Source organism: Haliotis rubra, unplaced genomic scaffold, assembly GCF_003918875.1.
Source record: "Haliotis rubra isolate DU_JTF1 unplaced genomic scaffold, ASM391887v1 Scf781, whole genome shotgun sequence".
NCBI classification, from domain to species: Eukaryota; Metazoa; Mollusca; class Gastropoda; order Lepetellida; family Haliotidae; genus Haliotis; species Haliotis rubra.
This window is the reverse complement of record NW_025767503.1, coordinates 361,494-379,906: the sequence shown is the minus strand read 5'-3', so window position 1 is coordinate 379,906 and position 18,413 is coordinate 361,494. Positions and strand designations below refer to the sequence as shown.

Genomic DNA, 18,413 nt, shown 5'->3' with positions numbered 1-18,413 from the left:
AGAAAGATACTTTTGACCCAAATAAATCTGATCAACACAATATTTTCTGATTTGTTCTGTGCAAACAGTCACTGTACCAATTAATGTGTTCAGTGCAACCAGTTGCTATACTTACTGATGTGTTCAATGGAACCAGCACAAAATTTGCCAAAGAATTTTTTTGCACCAAGGTTCTTCAGGTCATAGATGAGGTAGTTCCAAAGGTGAAGGACATTGTTCCGAGAGAACCGGTCTCTCTTCTCCACCACGACGGCCTTCCCTCCCAACAATGCCACTTCGATGGCCATCCTCATCCCGCACGGCCCAGCACCAATAATCAGCACCTGCAACACCCACCACAAATCTACCACTTCCTCAAAGTTCCTCATTTGTTTAATTTCACAGTGACAAGAGCACCTTTATAATGGTTCACTGGCCTTACGGTAACAATATTGTTACCAAACTCTCTCTACCACAGTTAAACACCAATGAGGAGGTGAACTGAAGCTGTGTTATGGGCACAAGGAAACAACAACAGCAACCTGTACAGATCAGGATGGAATGGACAATTCCTGTCCCTTGTACTGATGGCAAGAAAACGCATCCATGTGGTGGTGATTCAGTCACACATTTTACAACAACCATATCCCCATTTTTGGCCCTGGAGACTCCAAAACATCCCAATGAACTGTAGGTACATAAACGTCCACTGTTATCAGGGCTCGATTTAAGATATGTTAACCTACTTGCACCAGGTGCAACCTAAGATAAAAACCTAGCTGCACCAGCCAAATTCCATTTGCACTGCTTTTATTGCAATATGTAATGAAAGAAATATGCTATTGAATTATTTAGATGTTTTATTCAGAAGTTTACCCACTCACAAATTGACCTGCACCTGGTGCAAGTTAGACTAATATTTATGTTGCACTTTGTAATATTGGGTTGCACCAGTGCAAGTAACAAAGCACTAAATTGAGCCCTGGTTATTGTTAAAAACATGATGAATGCAACATGTTGGACTTCATCAGCATCTCCAGAATGTGCTTAAAAAGTCAATTTACCTTTGTATTTGGACATGCCTCCATCTTGCGATAGTCGCGATGTGATGCCCGCTTGTCCAATTTCGTCCATAGTGATTTGGCCTTCCATGATGTCAGCTTTGACTTTAGCTGTTTATAGAAGTTCCGATGGTCAGTGTTGGTGAGACCGAGGCTGTCACATAGGTCATGGAAGGTTCCTAGAATGCTCTTGCATGTGACAGCGCTGATGAACTGATCGAACAACTGGGAAGCGGGGTTTGTGTCGCACTCCGTGCCATTCATCATTGTCACGGCGACAAGGCTCACAGCTTACCTGCAAGTAAACACACAATCAGGCCCAGTATCACCAACACACATTTCATTTAAAATCTGGCAAAATTCCAAGTACAAGATCTTGTTCATCAGAGGTATCTGCAAAAAACAATTGTTAATGTCAATAACCTTTGTGTTGTAGGCCTTAAAAACTAGAGTTCATCTGGTACTGAAACATGGCCTCCGCCATAATTCATTATGAGCTGAAGCTGAAGGGACACTAAAGGAGGGGGTAGGCACTCTCATAATGTTTTGTATCTGTAGCCCAGTACAAGACTCATGTCAGTATTAGACTGGGGGACTCACATCAGCATCTAGGTGGGGTGGGGTGGGGTGGGGCAGAGACTTATGTCAGCATTAGAGATGGGGACTTACATCAGCATCTAGGTGGGGGTGGGGTGGGGCAGAGACTGACGTCAGTATTAGAGATGGGGACTCACATCAGCATCTAGGTGGGGTGGGGCAGGGACTCAAGTCAGCATTAGAGAGGGAAACTCACATCAGCATCTGGGTGGGGCAGGGACTCACATCAGTATAGAGAGGAGGGAAACTCACATCAGCATCTAGGTGGGGTGGGGTGGAGCAGGGACTTACATCAGCATCAGAGTAGGGGACTCACATCAGCATCTAGGTGGGGTGGGGGTTTTCAGGGACTCACGTCAGTATTAGAGTGGGGAGCAGATCAGCATCATCAGCACTGGGGCCCGTATTCATCCCTCTCCATGTATATGAGGATGGGGAAACCAAGTCCACTGATGGCACAGAGTGCACACACAGACAGGTAATGACTTCGCTCTAATCACACTTATAGTCATAAACCTAATTAAGTTGCACTTCTCATAACAGCAATGGGCAGATTTCCATAACCGTTAACCAAGACTCACAACTAGTGGTGGCAATCAGCAGAAACACACAAATGATAAATGTTGCCATATTTGTGATTGCTATTAGTTATCACAGACCACCATGTTTAACTTTCCCATTTACTTTTGGCTAACATCACTTCATCCATATGTCTTCAATATCTTTTCATTCTACTCTTTGTACACATACATGCGGTGAGACATGGCCACAATTTGTTGTCATGGTTACTGTGAGATTTTATTAGCGGGACAATTTCAAAAGAAATCTAGTTACTTTACATAAACTACAAGTCCAAAATGACCTCTGAACTAGTCAGCTGTGGCCAGTCAGGGATCAATCGAGGTCTAGTAAAGCAAATTTCATGAAAAACTGGAATTACAAATCTTCCTGGCCCATGCAACAAGGAATAGCCAGTTATATGACTGCAGAAGAAGCCAGTATTTCATTGATGAAAGGACCAATAAGAGCAAGAGGTTTAATGTAAGAAAATATCCCAATTCTGAACAAAATACTTATTTTTTCCCAAATTGCCTGGCTGTCAGGTTAGAATCCCATGTTCATCCAATGGTGTTGATCCTGACAGACTTCTCCATGTTAAACAAACACGCTAGTAAACCTGCGGGTAGCCCTCCCTCCCAGAGAGTGAGTGAGTGAGAGTTTAGTTTTACGCCACATTCAGCAATATTCCAGCTATATGGCGGCGGTCTGTTAATAATCGAGTCTGAACCAGACAATCCAGTGATCAACAGAATGAGCATCGATCTGCGCAATTGGGAACCGATGACATATGTCAACCTAGTCAGCGAGCCTGACCACCCGATCCCATTAGTCGCCTCTTACAACAAGCATGGGTTACTGAAGGTTCGTTCTAACCCAGACCTTCACGGGTCCCTCCCAGAGAAACTACAACAGTGGTTATATACACTTGTGTGCAAGAAAGAAGAAGGAGGTGCTGTCTGTTCACAATGTCTACAAAAGGAGAAAGTGTTTATAATATTCTTACATTATCAAATCTAAAACCAATGACAGCAAAGCTTAGCAAAGCAAAGTTATACAGATATGAGTGAGTGAGTGAGAATTTAACCCCTTTTGCAATATTCCAGCAATATCACGGTGGGGAACACCAGATGTAGGCTTTACACAATGTACCCAAGTGGGGAATCAAACCCTCGTCACAAGTAAATGCTTATACAGATACGAAAGTATAGTCGTTTGTGAAACATACTTCAAACAGAAAGCAAAGGAATGTTCATTATCAATAAAGTGGGTCCTGAACATGAATTACAGTGGGAAGTCCAGCTTGTATGCTGGAGACCACAAATACCAGTTGTGTTTATACACAGGAGGAGGACAATAGTCACGCAGCACTAGAAGCAGCACAGTCGCCTGCGACACAATACCCACGACACGCATGCTACTGTGGCAGAGAATGTTTGTGTCACGCAAACACTTTGTCTCATTATGAGGGGGAGGTCCCTGGAATAGCTGTCTTACCTACAACACATGCGGGTGGGGCATGTGTAAGATGTATATACAGAAAATACCACTCATACTATGAGGGATAGGCTAGATACATTTTACTTAGATAAATATTGCTCCAATGATCTTATCTGAATTTGTCCTGAAGGCAAACTGTACTCAGTGGAGTGTTAACTGACATCCAGCTTGTTAGAACACAGCTTGAACCACAGCTAAGTGAGAGACTACAGACATGAGACTGCTCTATGTTTATATGTCCTAAAGATATAATATACAGCTTAAATGTTATGACTTGTCGGCTTATGCACGAAACATACCATTTTGACACTGATTTTAAGGGTCAAGTTTGGGGGTCGGCTTATCTATGGGGTTGGCTTATAGATGGTAATATATGGTAATGGTGGGGTTTGGTGAGAAACATAAAAAATTAAAAAAATGTATTCCATGTTTATACATACCAAGTCTGACTCGTCAAACAGGAAACAAATCACTTCAAGAATATACAGTCACCAAGCAGTGATCTCCACCCTTCACACTCTGGTGAGTGATGACCCCAGGGGAGTGGGTGTGGCAGGTATGTGTGATTACCCCATGTGAGTTGGCGTGGTGATTAGCCGTGGTCAGTAGAGGAGGAAGTTCCTTGACCCCTGTCAGATGCAACGCTGACAGAACCAGCTGGTTTAGTTACATGAAGGGAGGAGCAGGCATTAGATCATCATGAACACTGCTGGTTTAGTTACATGAAGGGAGGAGCAGGCATTAGATCATCATGAACCACTGGTTCTGTGACACAGTCTCACCTCCACATCCACTGGGAGAGAATCAGCCATGCACAGTACACACATGGCTCAAGCCATTCGATCATTCAACACAACTCTGCTCACTAACATTCAACAAAATCACATTATCAATCAAGAAAGTAATAATTACTCTAATTAGAGAGACAATGCCTGTTTCATTAATTACTAAGGTCCAGTAAGGTCTTAGGTCTGAAAAATGGGCACCAAGCAAGGTCGGAATGGGAATAGGTCAATCCTTTCAAAGGAATACAGTTCCAAGTATAAATGTAGCAGAGTTACCATGCAACACCATCTGTAATAATGGCAATCATTACTGCTAGGTTCATATGTAAATATATTACTGGATTACGTGTTGGCGATGTGCAGCCTTACTATGAGAATGTGGGGTCGAATCCTGGATGGGTCTCAACTAAAATACTACTAGAAAAAGTACTTTACTGAGAAAGTGTAATCCCAAATAGAGAATATGTTACATCTCACCACTTTCCTAGATGACATTGTGTATTCATAGGTTCATGTAAATGATAAACTGAATTTGGAAACAATGTAAGTGGGTTAGATATGATTTGAATCAAAGTGGCAGGGTCTGCGAACTGTGCCAAACTGGTTCCACTTCCCAATTCTGAACAAAATACTTATTTTTCCCCAATTGCCTGGCTGTCAGGGTTAGAATCCCATGTTCATCCAATGGTGTTGATCCTGACAGACTTCTCTCCATGTTAAACAAACACGCTTAGTAAACCTCCAGGGTAGCCCTCCCTCCCAGAGAGTGAGAGTGAGTGAGTTTAGTTTTACGCCACATTCAGCAATATTCCAGCTATATGGCGGCGTCTGTTAATAATCGAAGTCTGAACCAGACAATCCAGTGATCAACAGAATGAGCATCGATCTCAAGCAATTGGGAACCGGATGACATGTGTCAACCTAGTCAGCGAGCCTGACCACCCGATCCCGTTAGTCGCCTCTTACAACAAGCATGGGTTACTTAAGGTTCGTTCTAACCCAGACCTTCACGGGTCCCTCCCAGAGAAACTACAACAGTGGTTATATACACTTGTGTGCAAGAAAGAAGAAGGAGGTGCTGTCTGTTCACAATGTCTACAAAAGGAGAAAGTGTTTATAATATTCTTACATTATCAAATCTAAAACCAATGACAGCAAAGCTTAGCAAAGCAAAGTTATACAGATATGAGTGAGTGAGTGAAAATTTAACCCCTTTTGCAATATTCCAGCAATATCACGGTGGGGAACACCAGATATAGGCTTTACACAATGTACCCAAGTGGGGAATCAAACCCTCGTCACAAGTAAATGCTTATACAGATACGAAAGTATAGTCGTTTGTGAAACATATTTCAAACAGAAAGCAAAGGAAAGTTCATTATCAATACAGTGGGTCCTGAACACGAATTACAGTGGGGAAGTCCAGCTTGTATGCTGGAGACCACAAATACCAGTTGTGTTTATACACAGGAGGAGGACAATAGTCACGCAGCACTAGAAGCAGCACAGTCACCTGCGACACAATACGCACGACACGCATGCTACTGTGGCAGAGAATGTTTGTGTCACGCAAACACTTTGTCTCATTATGAGGGGGAGGTCCCTGGAATAGCTGTCTTACCTACAACACATGCGGGTGGGGCATGTGTAAGATGTATATACAGAAAATACCACTCATACTATGAGGGATAGGCTAGATACATTTTACTTAGATAAATATTGCTCCGATGATCTTATCTGAATTTGTCCTGAAGGCAAACTGTACTCAGTGGAGTGTTAACTGACATCCAGATAGTTAGAACACAGCTTGAACCACAGCTAAGTGAGAGACTACAGACATGAGACTGCTCTATGTTTGTATGTCTTAAAGATATAATATCCAGCTTAAATGTTATGACTTGTCGGCTTATGCACGAAACATACCATTTTGACACTGATTTTAAGGGTCAAGTTTGGGGGTCGGCTTATCTATGGGGTTGGCTTATAGATGGTAATATATGGTAATGGTGGGGTTTGGTGAGAAACATAAAAAATTAAAAAAATGTATTCCATGTTTATACATACCAAGTCTGACTCGGCCAAACAGGAAACAAATCACTTCAAGAATATACAGTCACCAAGCAGTGATCTCCACCCTTCACACTCTGGTGAGTGATGACCCCAGGGAGTGGGTGTGGCAGGTATGTGTGATTACCCCATGTGAGTTGGCGTGGTGATTAGCCGTGGTCAGTAGAGGAGGAAGTCCCTTGACCTCTGTCAGATGCAACGCTGACAGAACCAGCTGGTTTAGTTACATGAAGGGAGGAGCAGGCATTAGATCATCATGAACACTGCTGGTTTAGTTACATGAAGGGAGGAGCAGGCATTAGATCATCATGAACCACTGGTTCTGTGACACAGTCTCACCTCCACATCCACTGGGAGAGAATCAGCCATGCACAGTACACACAATGGCTCAAGCCATTCAATCATTCAACACAACTCTGCTCACTAACATTCAACAAAATCACATTATCAATCAAGAAAGTAATAATTACTCTAATTAGAGAGACAATGCCTGTTTCACTAATTACTAAGGTCCAGTAAGGTCTTAGGTCTGAAAAATGGGCACCAAGCAAGGTCGGAATGGGAATAGGTCAATCCTTTCAAAGGAATACAGTTCCAAGTATAAATGTAGCAGAATTACCATGCAACAATATCTGTAATAATGGCAATCATTACTGCTAGGTTCATATGTAAATATATTACTGGATTACGTGTTGGCGATGTGCAGCCTTACTATGAGAATGTGGGGTTGAATCCTGGATGGGTCTCAACTTAAATACTACTAGTAAAAGTACTTTACTGAGAAAGTGTAATCCCAAACAGAGAATATGTTACATCTGACCACTTTCCTAGATGACATTGTGTATTCATACTAGAATCATAGGTTCATGTAAATGATAAACTGAATTTGGAAACAATGTAAGTGGGTTAGATATGACTTGAATCAAACTGACAGGGTCTGCGAACTGTGCCAAGCTGGTTCCACTTTGAGGTCAATTCAAGTAATGCAGAATCATGCTGCACGGCCGACATACATTGGCTGTCACGCAATGGTGCTCTTACTTTGTTTCGCTGAACCCACAACGCGGTGTAGTCTTTCCACATAGATCTGGTTTGTAACATCTCATGAAGTGTAAGCCGTGACAGTTAAATTATTTAACAGGAAGATCAATTCTAGAACCATATCCACACAATCAAAGTATTGAACATTGAGAGCTGTCCTCCAAGGAGACACAATGTAGAGTCAGGTAATGTTGGATGATTGTGATGACTGATAGAACAGATGGAATTTCAGGTCTTTTAATAATGTGTGTCCTTATGCATTGTTATGTGTCATCACTATTTGGACTATGATTTAAGGTTAACTTGTGTCACTGTCAGTGCTGTTGGCAACCCTTCATAGCTGTATCTTGACTCTTCATGGTGTGACGCGACAGCACGACCTCAGTCAGTCCCTCCTAATCTTGTCAGTACCTAACACTCAGTCTGTGATCAGCTCCTAGTCAGAAGCACGAGTCTAGTCAAATTCTGTTTGGTCTAGTAAGCTCAGCCCATGATAATACACAGTAAATTCTCTGAAGATCAAGCTAAGAGCTTTGTTCAGGCTAATGACTGAAGCGGTAGCTGCTTCCTACAAACACACGACATGTATTTACTACAGCTTAAAAGTAGTGATTAACATTTTCAAGGTTACACATTATTCTCTCTTCATTCATGGGTATCAGGTAGACTCTGCTACACAGTCCCATACAATGCAGGTGAGTTAGACTGTCATCACATTACCTGGTCGTCACCCACAGGTGTGTCATCACCAAGATAACATTGACCTAGAGCAGTTGTTCAGCACTGATCACATCTGGGATAGTCATGGTTCAGTGCCTTTCAACAGCAATAACATAATGCTGAGGTAATGGTCATTAATTCTTAGAGTAATCTCCCTTGACACCTGTTTGGTCATTATATATTCCTAACATTATAATGGGCAATAGGATTACGTTTGTGCAGGCTAGTACTTGAATCCATATCGTAACTGTATGATTGAGTATCATGACTTTAAAGGTTATGTATATTGTGATTTACAGCTTATCATTACATCTTCATAGCAAGGGTTCAACATCTGCAGGTCACTAGCCTGGCAGAACAACATTGCACATGTTGTATAAGAAAATACCGGACGTTACTTATATTGCCCTACAGTTACAGTTTCATTTCCACTTCTCACATCCTTATGAAATAGTGTATTACTTTTCCCTAAAACCTGCCAATAAACTGAAATCATGTGACACTTGGTGGCCAAGTCCCAGAATCTGACCTTGGGTCTGATAGCATATTTCACTGGACTTGTGAAAACTTCCCTTCACTGACATTCATCTGTCTGAAGTGTTTGGAACACTAATCCTTGTAACATGTTATATTTGTAAACATATGTTGGGTTGAGTCCTATCCGGGATTCGAACCCACACCCTCAAGTCAGGCACCTAATTGCCAGCACACAAAGTCAGCCGCCTAACCCGCTCAGCCACAGTGAGCAGCTGTACTTTACTAAGAAAGTGTAATCCCAAGCCTAACATACATGTATGTTACATTTGCCCACTTTCTAAATGACATTGTGTATTCATATCACAAATCTTGGCATGTCATTTCACTGTCATTATACACCTCTCATAGTTACTCCTTACAACATTACATAAATACATCTGATGATCTGGGTTGACCTGGTCTTCAGCAACCCATGCTTGTCGTAAAAAGCGAGTAGTCGAGTAAAGGAACATGGTTGACACGTGTGCTTGCATCCCTTTGCATACAGAGCTCATGATGTCAATCACTGCATTGTCTGGTCCAGGCTCAATTATTTACACACTACTGTCATATAGCTGTGTGTGTTACACAACAACCAAAAATACAACAAAAAATCACAGAATAATGGAAAACTGTCCAGGTCAAAAGGTATGAAGGAATAAGGCCTAGGTCAAAAGGTATGAAGTATATACAAGTTGCATTGTGTTTCTACTAGTCTTTTCTACAAAACATACACTCAGCCCTTGAAATAACTGTTCAAAAGCCGTATCTTACAGTTTAGTATCAAGTAAAATGCGAGGGAAGTAACACACTGCTGATTCATCCAAATTATCACACTTCATAATTGCTATGAAACATCCTACCATTCAACACAGACAGAGCAAAACCACTGTAAACCAGTCAGCGTATAAACATCCCCAGCTAACTAACTTACATCGAGACTGTAATGAGGTCATGTGCCCACCCGTCTGTCAGCCAGTTGTCTGTTGACACCACGGAAGTCGTGTACAGGGGCAGGTGCAAACACTCGTGTCATTTCCAGCAAGTAAACATATCCCTCCAAGTGTCCCAGCCTTCATACCTACTGCAATACTGTACTGTATACAGTAACACACTTGTGGATGTGGGATACGGAGTTATTCCATGTATATCATCAACATCTACTAACACAGTCTAGTTCTGACAGCTGAATGGCTCTACTTCATGACATCAGGAGCCATGAATCAGGTGAACTTCGACACTTGTGAGAGTTAACTTATTTACAACACTGTCAAATGAAAGAATGCATTCAATTGTATGAGCTGTAAAGATTGCTGACATACATACACCATGAATACATCAGCTAACATGTACTGTATTCTCACCCAGAGTTTGGGGCGGTGGGGTAGCCTAGTGGTCAAAGTGTTCGCTCATCACACTGCAGACACGGGTTCGATTCCCCACATGGGTACAATGTGTGAAGCCCATTTCTGGTGACCCCAGCCGTGATATTGATGGAATACTGCTAAACGTAAAAGTGATGTAAAACTAAACTCACTCACTCAATCACTCACTCACTCACTCACCCAGAATTTCCCCTATAACAGTGATTCTATGACAAACAGTTACAGCTCAGAATCAACATTGCACAACACACTGTCGTTAAACCAACTACAAGTACAGCTGAACGACATACCACTGATACAACACAACATACTCCAGGGTAAAACAAAGGACGTAGCACACCATATATATATAGGTTCATTGATAAGTTCTAAGCATCACAGAGAAAGGATTGCATACTCCATAGGACACCTACAGGACAGGACATACAACTGATACACTGATATCATGAACAGTAATAACACACAGATGATGATATAAGTATATATACCCCCTGCATCAGTGCCGCCTCCCTGTGTTACAATGACCTTCTTATCTCTCAATCTCAGTCAGGCTTATCTCAATGTCTTCCAAGCATCCAGATTTCTGTCTCCAGCCTTATCTTGTACAAGGAACCATTGCATCCTGTGGGTTCACTTTCCCCTAGGTTCCCTGGCCTCTGTGGCAACCCTGGTATTATTGGCACTGTAATCTCTGCCAGATTGTTACATCTAATTATTTCATTCATTGGGAACTTCATGTTCTGTACCCTCCATATGTCAGGGACTTATAGACATGATGAAGACTGTGGTATGTCAGGAAGGTATTCAGTTTCCAATTCAATCTGTTTTCAAAACATTTAGAAAAACTTTCTTGTATGTTCCATGAGCATCGTTCAGCATGTCTGTACTCTGTATATCCCCAGTTCACATGAGCATCGTTCAGCATGTCTGTACTCTGTATATCCCCAGTTCACATGAGCATCGTTCAGCATGTCTGTACTCTGTATATCCCCAGTTCACATGAGCATCGTTCAGCATGTCTGTACTCTGTATATCCCCAGTTCACATGAGCATCGCTCAGCATGTCTGTACTCTCTGTATATCCCCAGTTCACATGAGCATCGCTCAGCATGTCTGTACTCTGTATATCCCCAGTTCACATGAGCATCGCTCAGCATGTCTGCACTCTGTATATCCTCAGTATATCCCCTGTTCACATGAGCATCGCTCAGCATGTCTGTACTCTGTATATCCCCAGTTCACATGAGCATCGCTCAGCATGTCTGTACTCTGTATATCCCCAGTTCACATAGCATCCCTCAGCTTGTCTGTATCTGTATATCCCCAGTTCAGCATGTCAGCATGTACTCTGTATATCCCCAGTTCACATCAGCATCGTTCAGCATGTCTGTACTCTGTATATCCCCAGTTCACATCAGCATCGTTCAGCATGTCTGTACTCTGTATATCCCCAGTTCACATGAGCATCGTTCAGCATGTCTGTACTCTGTATATCCCCAGTTCACATGAGCATCGTTCAGCATGTCTGTACTCTGTATATCCCCAGTTCACATGAGCATCGTTCAGCATGTCTGTACTCTGTATATCCCCAGTTCCATGAGCATCATTCAGCATGTCTGTACTCTGTATATCCCCAGTTCACATGAGCATCGTTCAGCATGTCTGTACTCTGTATATCCCCAGTTCACATGAGCATCGTTCAGCATGTCTGTACTCTGTATATCCCTAGTTCACATGAGCATCGTTCAGCATGTCTGTACTCTGTATATCCCCAGTTCACATGAGCATCATTCAGCATGTCTGTACTCTGTATATCCCCAGTTCACATGAGCATCGTTCAGCATGTCTGTACTCTGTATATCCCCAGTTCACATGAGCATCGTTCAGCATGTCTGTACTCTGTATATCCCCAGTTCACATGAGCATCGTTCAGCATGTCTGTACTCTGTATATCCCCAGTTCACATGAGCATCGTTCAGCATGTCTGTACTCTGTATATCCCAAGTTCACATGAGCATCGTTCAGCATGTCTGTACTCTGTATATCCCCAGTTCACATGAGCATCGTTCAGCGTGTCTGTACTCTGTATATCCCCAGTTCACATGAGCATCGCTCAGCATGTCTGTACTCTGTATATCCCCAGTTCACATGTGCATCGTTCAGCATGTCTGTACTCTGTATATCCCCAGTTCACATTCTTGCGCTTACCTTAATCTTGCAATCCGGACACTGAAGCCTTATCTATTATCTATATCAGTGCAGTCCACTATGAGCTAGTGTTTGCTACTACATGCAAATACAAGAGGAGTACAAACTGCAACTAAAAATGCAAGTGTACATGACCATGAATAATGACCATGTCCTCAGAGCATGAACGTTTCCAACACATCACAAACACTTCCTGTGTTGGACTTTATACGATGCATGCAAACATAAAGTTTCATGTTTCCAGGGCAACCACATCTCATATTCTGACAGTGATGAAATAATAAAATCTGAATACTGACATTGACCTTTGACCAAATCTTTTCCAAAGCAGAGACCCATCCTAAAGAAGCTGCATGCCAAGTTTAATGACAAATGAATTCACACTTTTTGAAAGAGAATCTGCATAAACTTATTAATGAAGTGATCTTATGCCCATGACCTTGACCTTTGACCTCACAGCATCCAATGAAATAACTCGCTTGATCAATGTGAAGTAAATCACTGCAGGATATAGCTGAATGTCAGTAATCTTTGTACCACATTCACAAAGCATAATGAAGCAACACCACCATGAATTCATAGTCATTCTCTTTCTCTTGACCTAGGCCTTTGACCTTTTCATGACTTGTGCCAAAATATTTCCCCATGGTCTCTTAAATGTCAATAATCTTTGTATAAGAGGCCTCAGGAAAGTCCCAGAAGCGGGAGCAGTCAAACATAAATTCCAATAAAACCTTAAAACTCAGGAAGTAATCAACCTTGTCAAAAAATTGTTTATGTTTACCTGCTATATTCAAAACTTAATAACCTTAAAACAACTGTCACAGTCCTTCAGACAGGAAGTAACAGTGGAGATTCCCCAGGTTAAATTATCAAAGTTTGGGTAAAAGTTATTTGAATATGAAATTTCTTGCATCTGGCATAGTTTTCCAAATAATTTCTGTCAAACAGAACACAAAGATGTCTGCCAACTGCTCCAGAACTGCAGGAGCCATATGTAACTGCTCAGTATGCAATAACACGAGGGATCTTCCCTGTAGGCTCAGCTGCTGTGTTATTCCGTTCCTATTCGGTTGGTGTTATTCACTTTTTATTTCCTGAACATACTCTGCCCATGCTAATGTTCCCTTCTATCACAGAAAAATATCTCTCAAGAGGAAACATTGTATTTTGTACCCAATAATCAACATTAACTAAATATTCCTGCATCTTGTGTCCGGCAGTCAATATGTATATGATCAGTATGACAGGTATCACTGACTGTTCCTTAGACTTGAACAAGTCTCTAATGTCAAAATGTATAATTTAAATGATAATTTCTAAAACATAATAAAGAACAGACTGAGGTCCTTATACTGTCCGCCTATCTAGACTTGCATCTTTGAAGGATAGAATTACTATACAACCATGAGCTCAGCATTCAGTACAGCCTTGCAGCAAGGCTAACTGTTCCTATACAAACTGTTTAACCAGATAGAACTTGAAGCAGTGACAGATAAAATATCCTGTCTCAAACAAAAATATCACAATTTGAACAAGAAGACAAAGTCATCAATATCCCCCGCAATGGCAAAATACTCTTCATGATTATGTCTACGAGTTATGATTATGTCAAATATTTAGGTGTGTATATAGAAAAGTGGAAGGAGAGTATTGAAAGGTTTTTAAAGTTCTGCTCCAGAAAGCAGCACTATCACCAATTTCAGTCAAACTTGTTGCCATGGAAATGCCAAAAATATTTTATTCAGAATTCCCAAACTACCAAAAGGCACCAGTACACCACCAGACCAATCTATGTGCCAAGTTTGGTGAAGAAACATTGAACGGTTTTAGAGTTCTGCTCCGGAAAAGAGCACTACTACAATTTCAGGCTAAGTCAAACTTGTTGCCATGGAAACGCCAAAATATTTTATTCAGAATTCCCAAACTACCAAAAGGCACCAGTACACCACCAGATCTATCTATGTGCCAAGTTTGGTGTAGAAATAGTGAACGGTTTTAGAGTTCTGCTCCGGAAAAGAGCACTACCACAATTTCAGGCTAAGTCAAACTTGTTGCCATGGAAACGCCAAAAATATTTTATTCAGAATTCCCAAACTACCAAAAGGCACCAGTACACCACCAGATCTATCCATGTACCAAGTTTGGTGAAGAAATATTGAACGGTTTTAGAGTTCTGCTCCGGAAAAGAGCACTACCACTAATTTCAGTCTAAGTCGAACTTGTTGCCATGGAAATGCCAAAAATATTTAATTCAGAATTCCAAAACTACCAAAAGGCACCAGTACACCACCAGATCCATGTATGTGCCAAGTTTGGTGAAGAAATATTGAACGGTTTTAGAGTTCTGCTCCGGAAAAGACAAATGTGCATGGACGGACGGACGGATTGACGGACGCACGGACGGAATCCATTTTAATACCCCCCGCAAAACGTGTTGCGGTGGATAACAATTTGTCAAGGTCTTCATGCTGTACTTCCTGCCTGGTGTTGAGTGATAAACAGTGACAACAATAGCGCTATTTTAAAAAGGAAATAACAAAATCTCAGGCAACATTTCACATTGTGTTTCAAACAATTTAGAATTTGCAGTGAACTTTACACCCACAGTTATGAAAATTAATATTTTACATCCCTGTAGTCAGATGTTGACTAAGTTCCTGAAACCAGATTCTCCAATAACTTTCCAGATTTCATAAAATCTCATGCCAGAAAAGTAACTCGGCATCAAGGAGACGAAGTGTTCCCTACATACACTGTGACAAGGAAGGGGCAACAACATGGCTGCCATCCTGTGTTTACCCCAGGCCTGCTGGTCAGTCACACCGTCAGCTGCTACACTAGCCAACAAGGGCACCCTGTCCACTCTGTCACATGGCAACATCTGGACCCTATGCTTGAGATGCCAAGAAAACATTGCCGCCCAAACAGAACTCCAGGAATGTTGGCAATTACCACTAATGACGGACATATTTACAGGTGATTCAACAGAGAGGGAATCACAAGTTCAAGCTCAGAAAACTTTCCATGTTGCTAAATAACCTACAGTCTACAGTGATTCAACACAGAGGGAATCACAAGTTCAAGTTGAGGACTTTCCATGTTGCTAAATAACCTACAGTCTACAGTGATTCAACACAGAGGGAATCACAAGTTCAAGCTGAAAACTTTCCATGTTGCTAAATAACCTACAGTCTACAGTGATTCAACACAGAGGGAATCACAAGTTCAAGCTGAAGACTTTCCATGTTGCTAAATAACCTACAGTCTACAGTGATTCAACACACAGTGAATCACAAGTTCAAGTTGAGGACTTTCCATGTTGCTAAATTATCTTAGAAACAGTCATATTTATTAGTTGTCACCACGGTGCCCAGTAACAGTGTGCGAAATAGCCACTGGCCTGCTAGCCCGTGGCTAGTAAAACTCCAGTTGGGCCAGTAAATCTCCACAGTCAGGGGCCCAACTGGCTGGTGAATATTCATGGTGTCATTTTATAAATATATCATTCTCTCCCACTTGTCAAGTTATAATACACTTTTAAATCATGCAAGATTATGGCCTGATAAAATTGTTCATCCTATCAGCAACTCGTGATGAAACCCGTGTCATGCCAACAATATCTTATTCTCATCTGTTTTTGTAATCTTTTGCTTAGTTACTAGAACTTACTACATTCAGATTTCGGGCTAGTGAATTATTTTGTGGGCTGGTAACTTTCAGGCATAGCTAGTCTGACTGGGTAGCCAAAAAATTAGGAAACAATTTCACACAGTGCCTAGTAATAACAGGCATGACCTACAACACTGGAAGTCCTTGACCAGGGACTTATGTACAACTCTTTACTAAATGCCCATGGCAAGCACACTGAACAAAATACATTGGCATTTGTTTAAACCTGTGAATATGGATTTCTCAAACATGCGTATATATGTGAAATAAGAATTAGTTTCAATAAAAACGCGTGTAATGTGAAACATTAGTCATGCTTGCAGAGCTGGAACAGCATATGTAAAAAGTCCAAAAGGTGGATTTCAAAGCAGAAATATTTTGTTATCAAGATGACGACACAACATGTACCTTGTTGTCTCAATGAAGTACTTAATGTGCTAAGTTTCTTTGCCAGGTTTTCAGGTTTAAAGGTTAACATTGACAAAATATGTCTCATTTGGATCAAAGAAAACATCGAAAATGAAACTGTGTTCAGAACTAAATCCTAATTGGTACCAGGGTCACTTTAGAGATAAATTACAACGAAAAAATAAGAAGTTGTGAAACGTTAATGTCCATTTGGTCTGCGCGTAATTGTACTACTATTTTAAAATCTTTGATCATCCCAAAGCTAAATCATTTATTTAGTACGCTTCCTGGCCCAGATAATGAAACTACAAATAAATTCCAACAGAAATGTATCAAATTTATCTAGAACAATAAACCTGAAACTACAAACCAAAATACAATAAAATTATGAAAAAAGAAGAAGATGTTTCTGTGGTGGTGGTGGTAGTGTTGTACCCCTTGGGTATGGAATATACAAATGATTGTGGGTAGAACCTTAGGTCGCTAGGTTTGTCAGCATCATACAGATGATTGTTCGGGTTAACCAAGAGGGTAATGTTTGAGGCCTGCAATACTTCTGACATTCATCATGCATTAAAATGGCATGATAAAGATGCATTACTTTTAAAAGAAGCACTAAATGCCGCTCTCCAGCCCACTCACTCACTCACCCTCGGGTGGAAGTGGTGGGAACATGAGGGACATCCTCTACAGGGAATTGTGAGAGGCTCCCTCTGGTCGGGAGAGTATGAGGGCCCCTTTAGTGGAGTGTTTGAAGAGCCCACCTTGTGAGAGCGAGTGTGGATGCACCTGGGTGACCAGCAGACTTTGAGGTGTACACAGTGCTAATTGATAATTACTCAGTCAGCAAACATCCCCCAGACGCGCTGGGATGATACAGCCAGCTACGTGATGGTTTTAAAGTGTCTGAGCAAGCAGGAAGCACGAACAGCTAGCAGTTGTCATCACTGTGGGTGTACGCTGGTGAAAGTTGCAAACCTACTACAAGCAATGTTGTGGTATGAATATACACCCCATCATGTTACAAGGCCCAAAGATACTGGCCCATAAATATGTACATGATAATGTTATCACCTGAGATCTGAAGGTGTTGGCCTGGAGGAGGTGTTTCCAACCTGTTCTTCCTTCTGATCAGGAACAGGTAATCTGTTAGCTGGGTCACACAAGTACCACATACAACAATCTGCTGATCAGTCGCTGAGTATTCTGTATTTGTCACCTGTATTTGACTCTGTATCGATGTATTGTCTCACACACTACTACACAGTCCACAATCTGGAGTGAGTGAGTGAGTTTAGTTTTACAGCGCACTCAGCAATATTCCAGCTATGTGGCGGCGGTCTGTAAATAATCAAATCTGGACCAGACAATCCAGTGATCATCAGCATGAGCATCGATCTGTGCAATTGGGAACAATCTGGAGTGAGTCCTACAGATCTCTCAGCACCTGTATTTAGGTCAGCAACTGGAAGTGAACTGCTTTACTATTTTCACTTGACCACAGAAACGTTAAATGTGGCATTCTAAAAGAAAAAAAGACTAATTTGTGTGACATATGTTAATTTCCAGCCCTGTAACAGTCACATTGGAAATTGTTAATTACCCACATTGATGACTAATACCATTTATTTAATTAAAGAAATTATGTTGCTATCATTCCTCTTCTTCCAAATATAGAACAGCAACTTGAGGATGCAATGTGCAGACATCCCTGATATCGTCATTAATCCACTGAACCAAAACTTGGGAAGACATGCTGCAGGATAATTTCATTAAAATGAAGTGGGAAAACATCGAAATACGATTATGTCACACTGACACGGAATTACTCATAGGAAACATTGATTGTGTCTATTTCAGAAATGAGCCTCCAACTTGAGGCTTTCATCACACATGCTTAACATACTCAGCTGGTG

At 41.4% G+C, this 18,413-nt stretch overlaps 1 protein-coding gene across 4 annotated transcripts in view; it reads right to left on the bottom strand.

The window, feature by feature from the left end:
- The window catches only part of LOC124260930 (F-actin-monooxygenase MICAL3-like), a 73,860-nt gene that overhangs the window by 35,080 nt on the left and 20,367 nt on the right, over positions 1-18,413 (bottom strand). For all 4 annotated transcript variants that reach the window (XM_046695251.1, XM_046695253.1, XM_046695254.1 and 1 more), the window contains exons 3-4: positions 1,044-1,335; positions 116-323 (exon numbers count right to left, since the gene is read on the bottom strand). In XM_046695251.1, coding sequence (XP_046551207.1) covers positions 116-323; positions 1,044-1,307 — 472 coding nt within the window. In that variant the 5' untranslated portion in view covers positions 1,308-1,335. The remainder of the gene's footprint in view (positions 1-115; positions 324-1,043; positions 1,336-18,413) is intronic.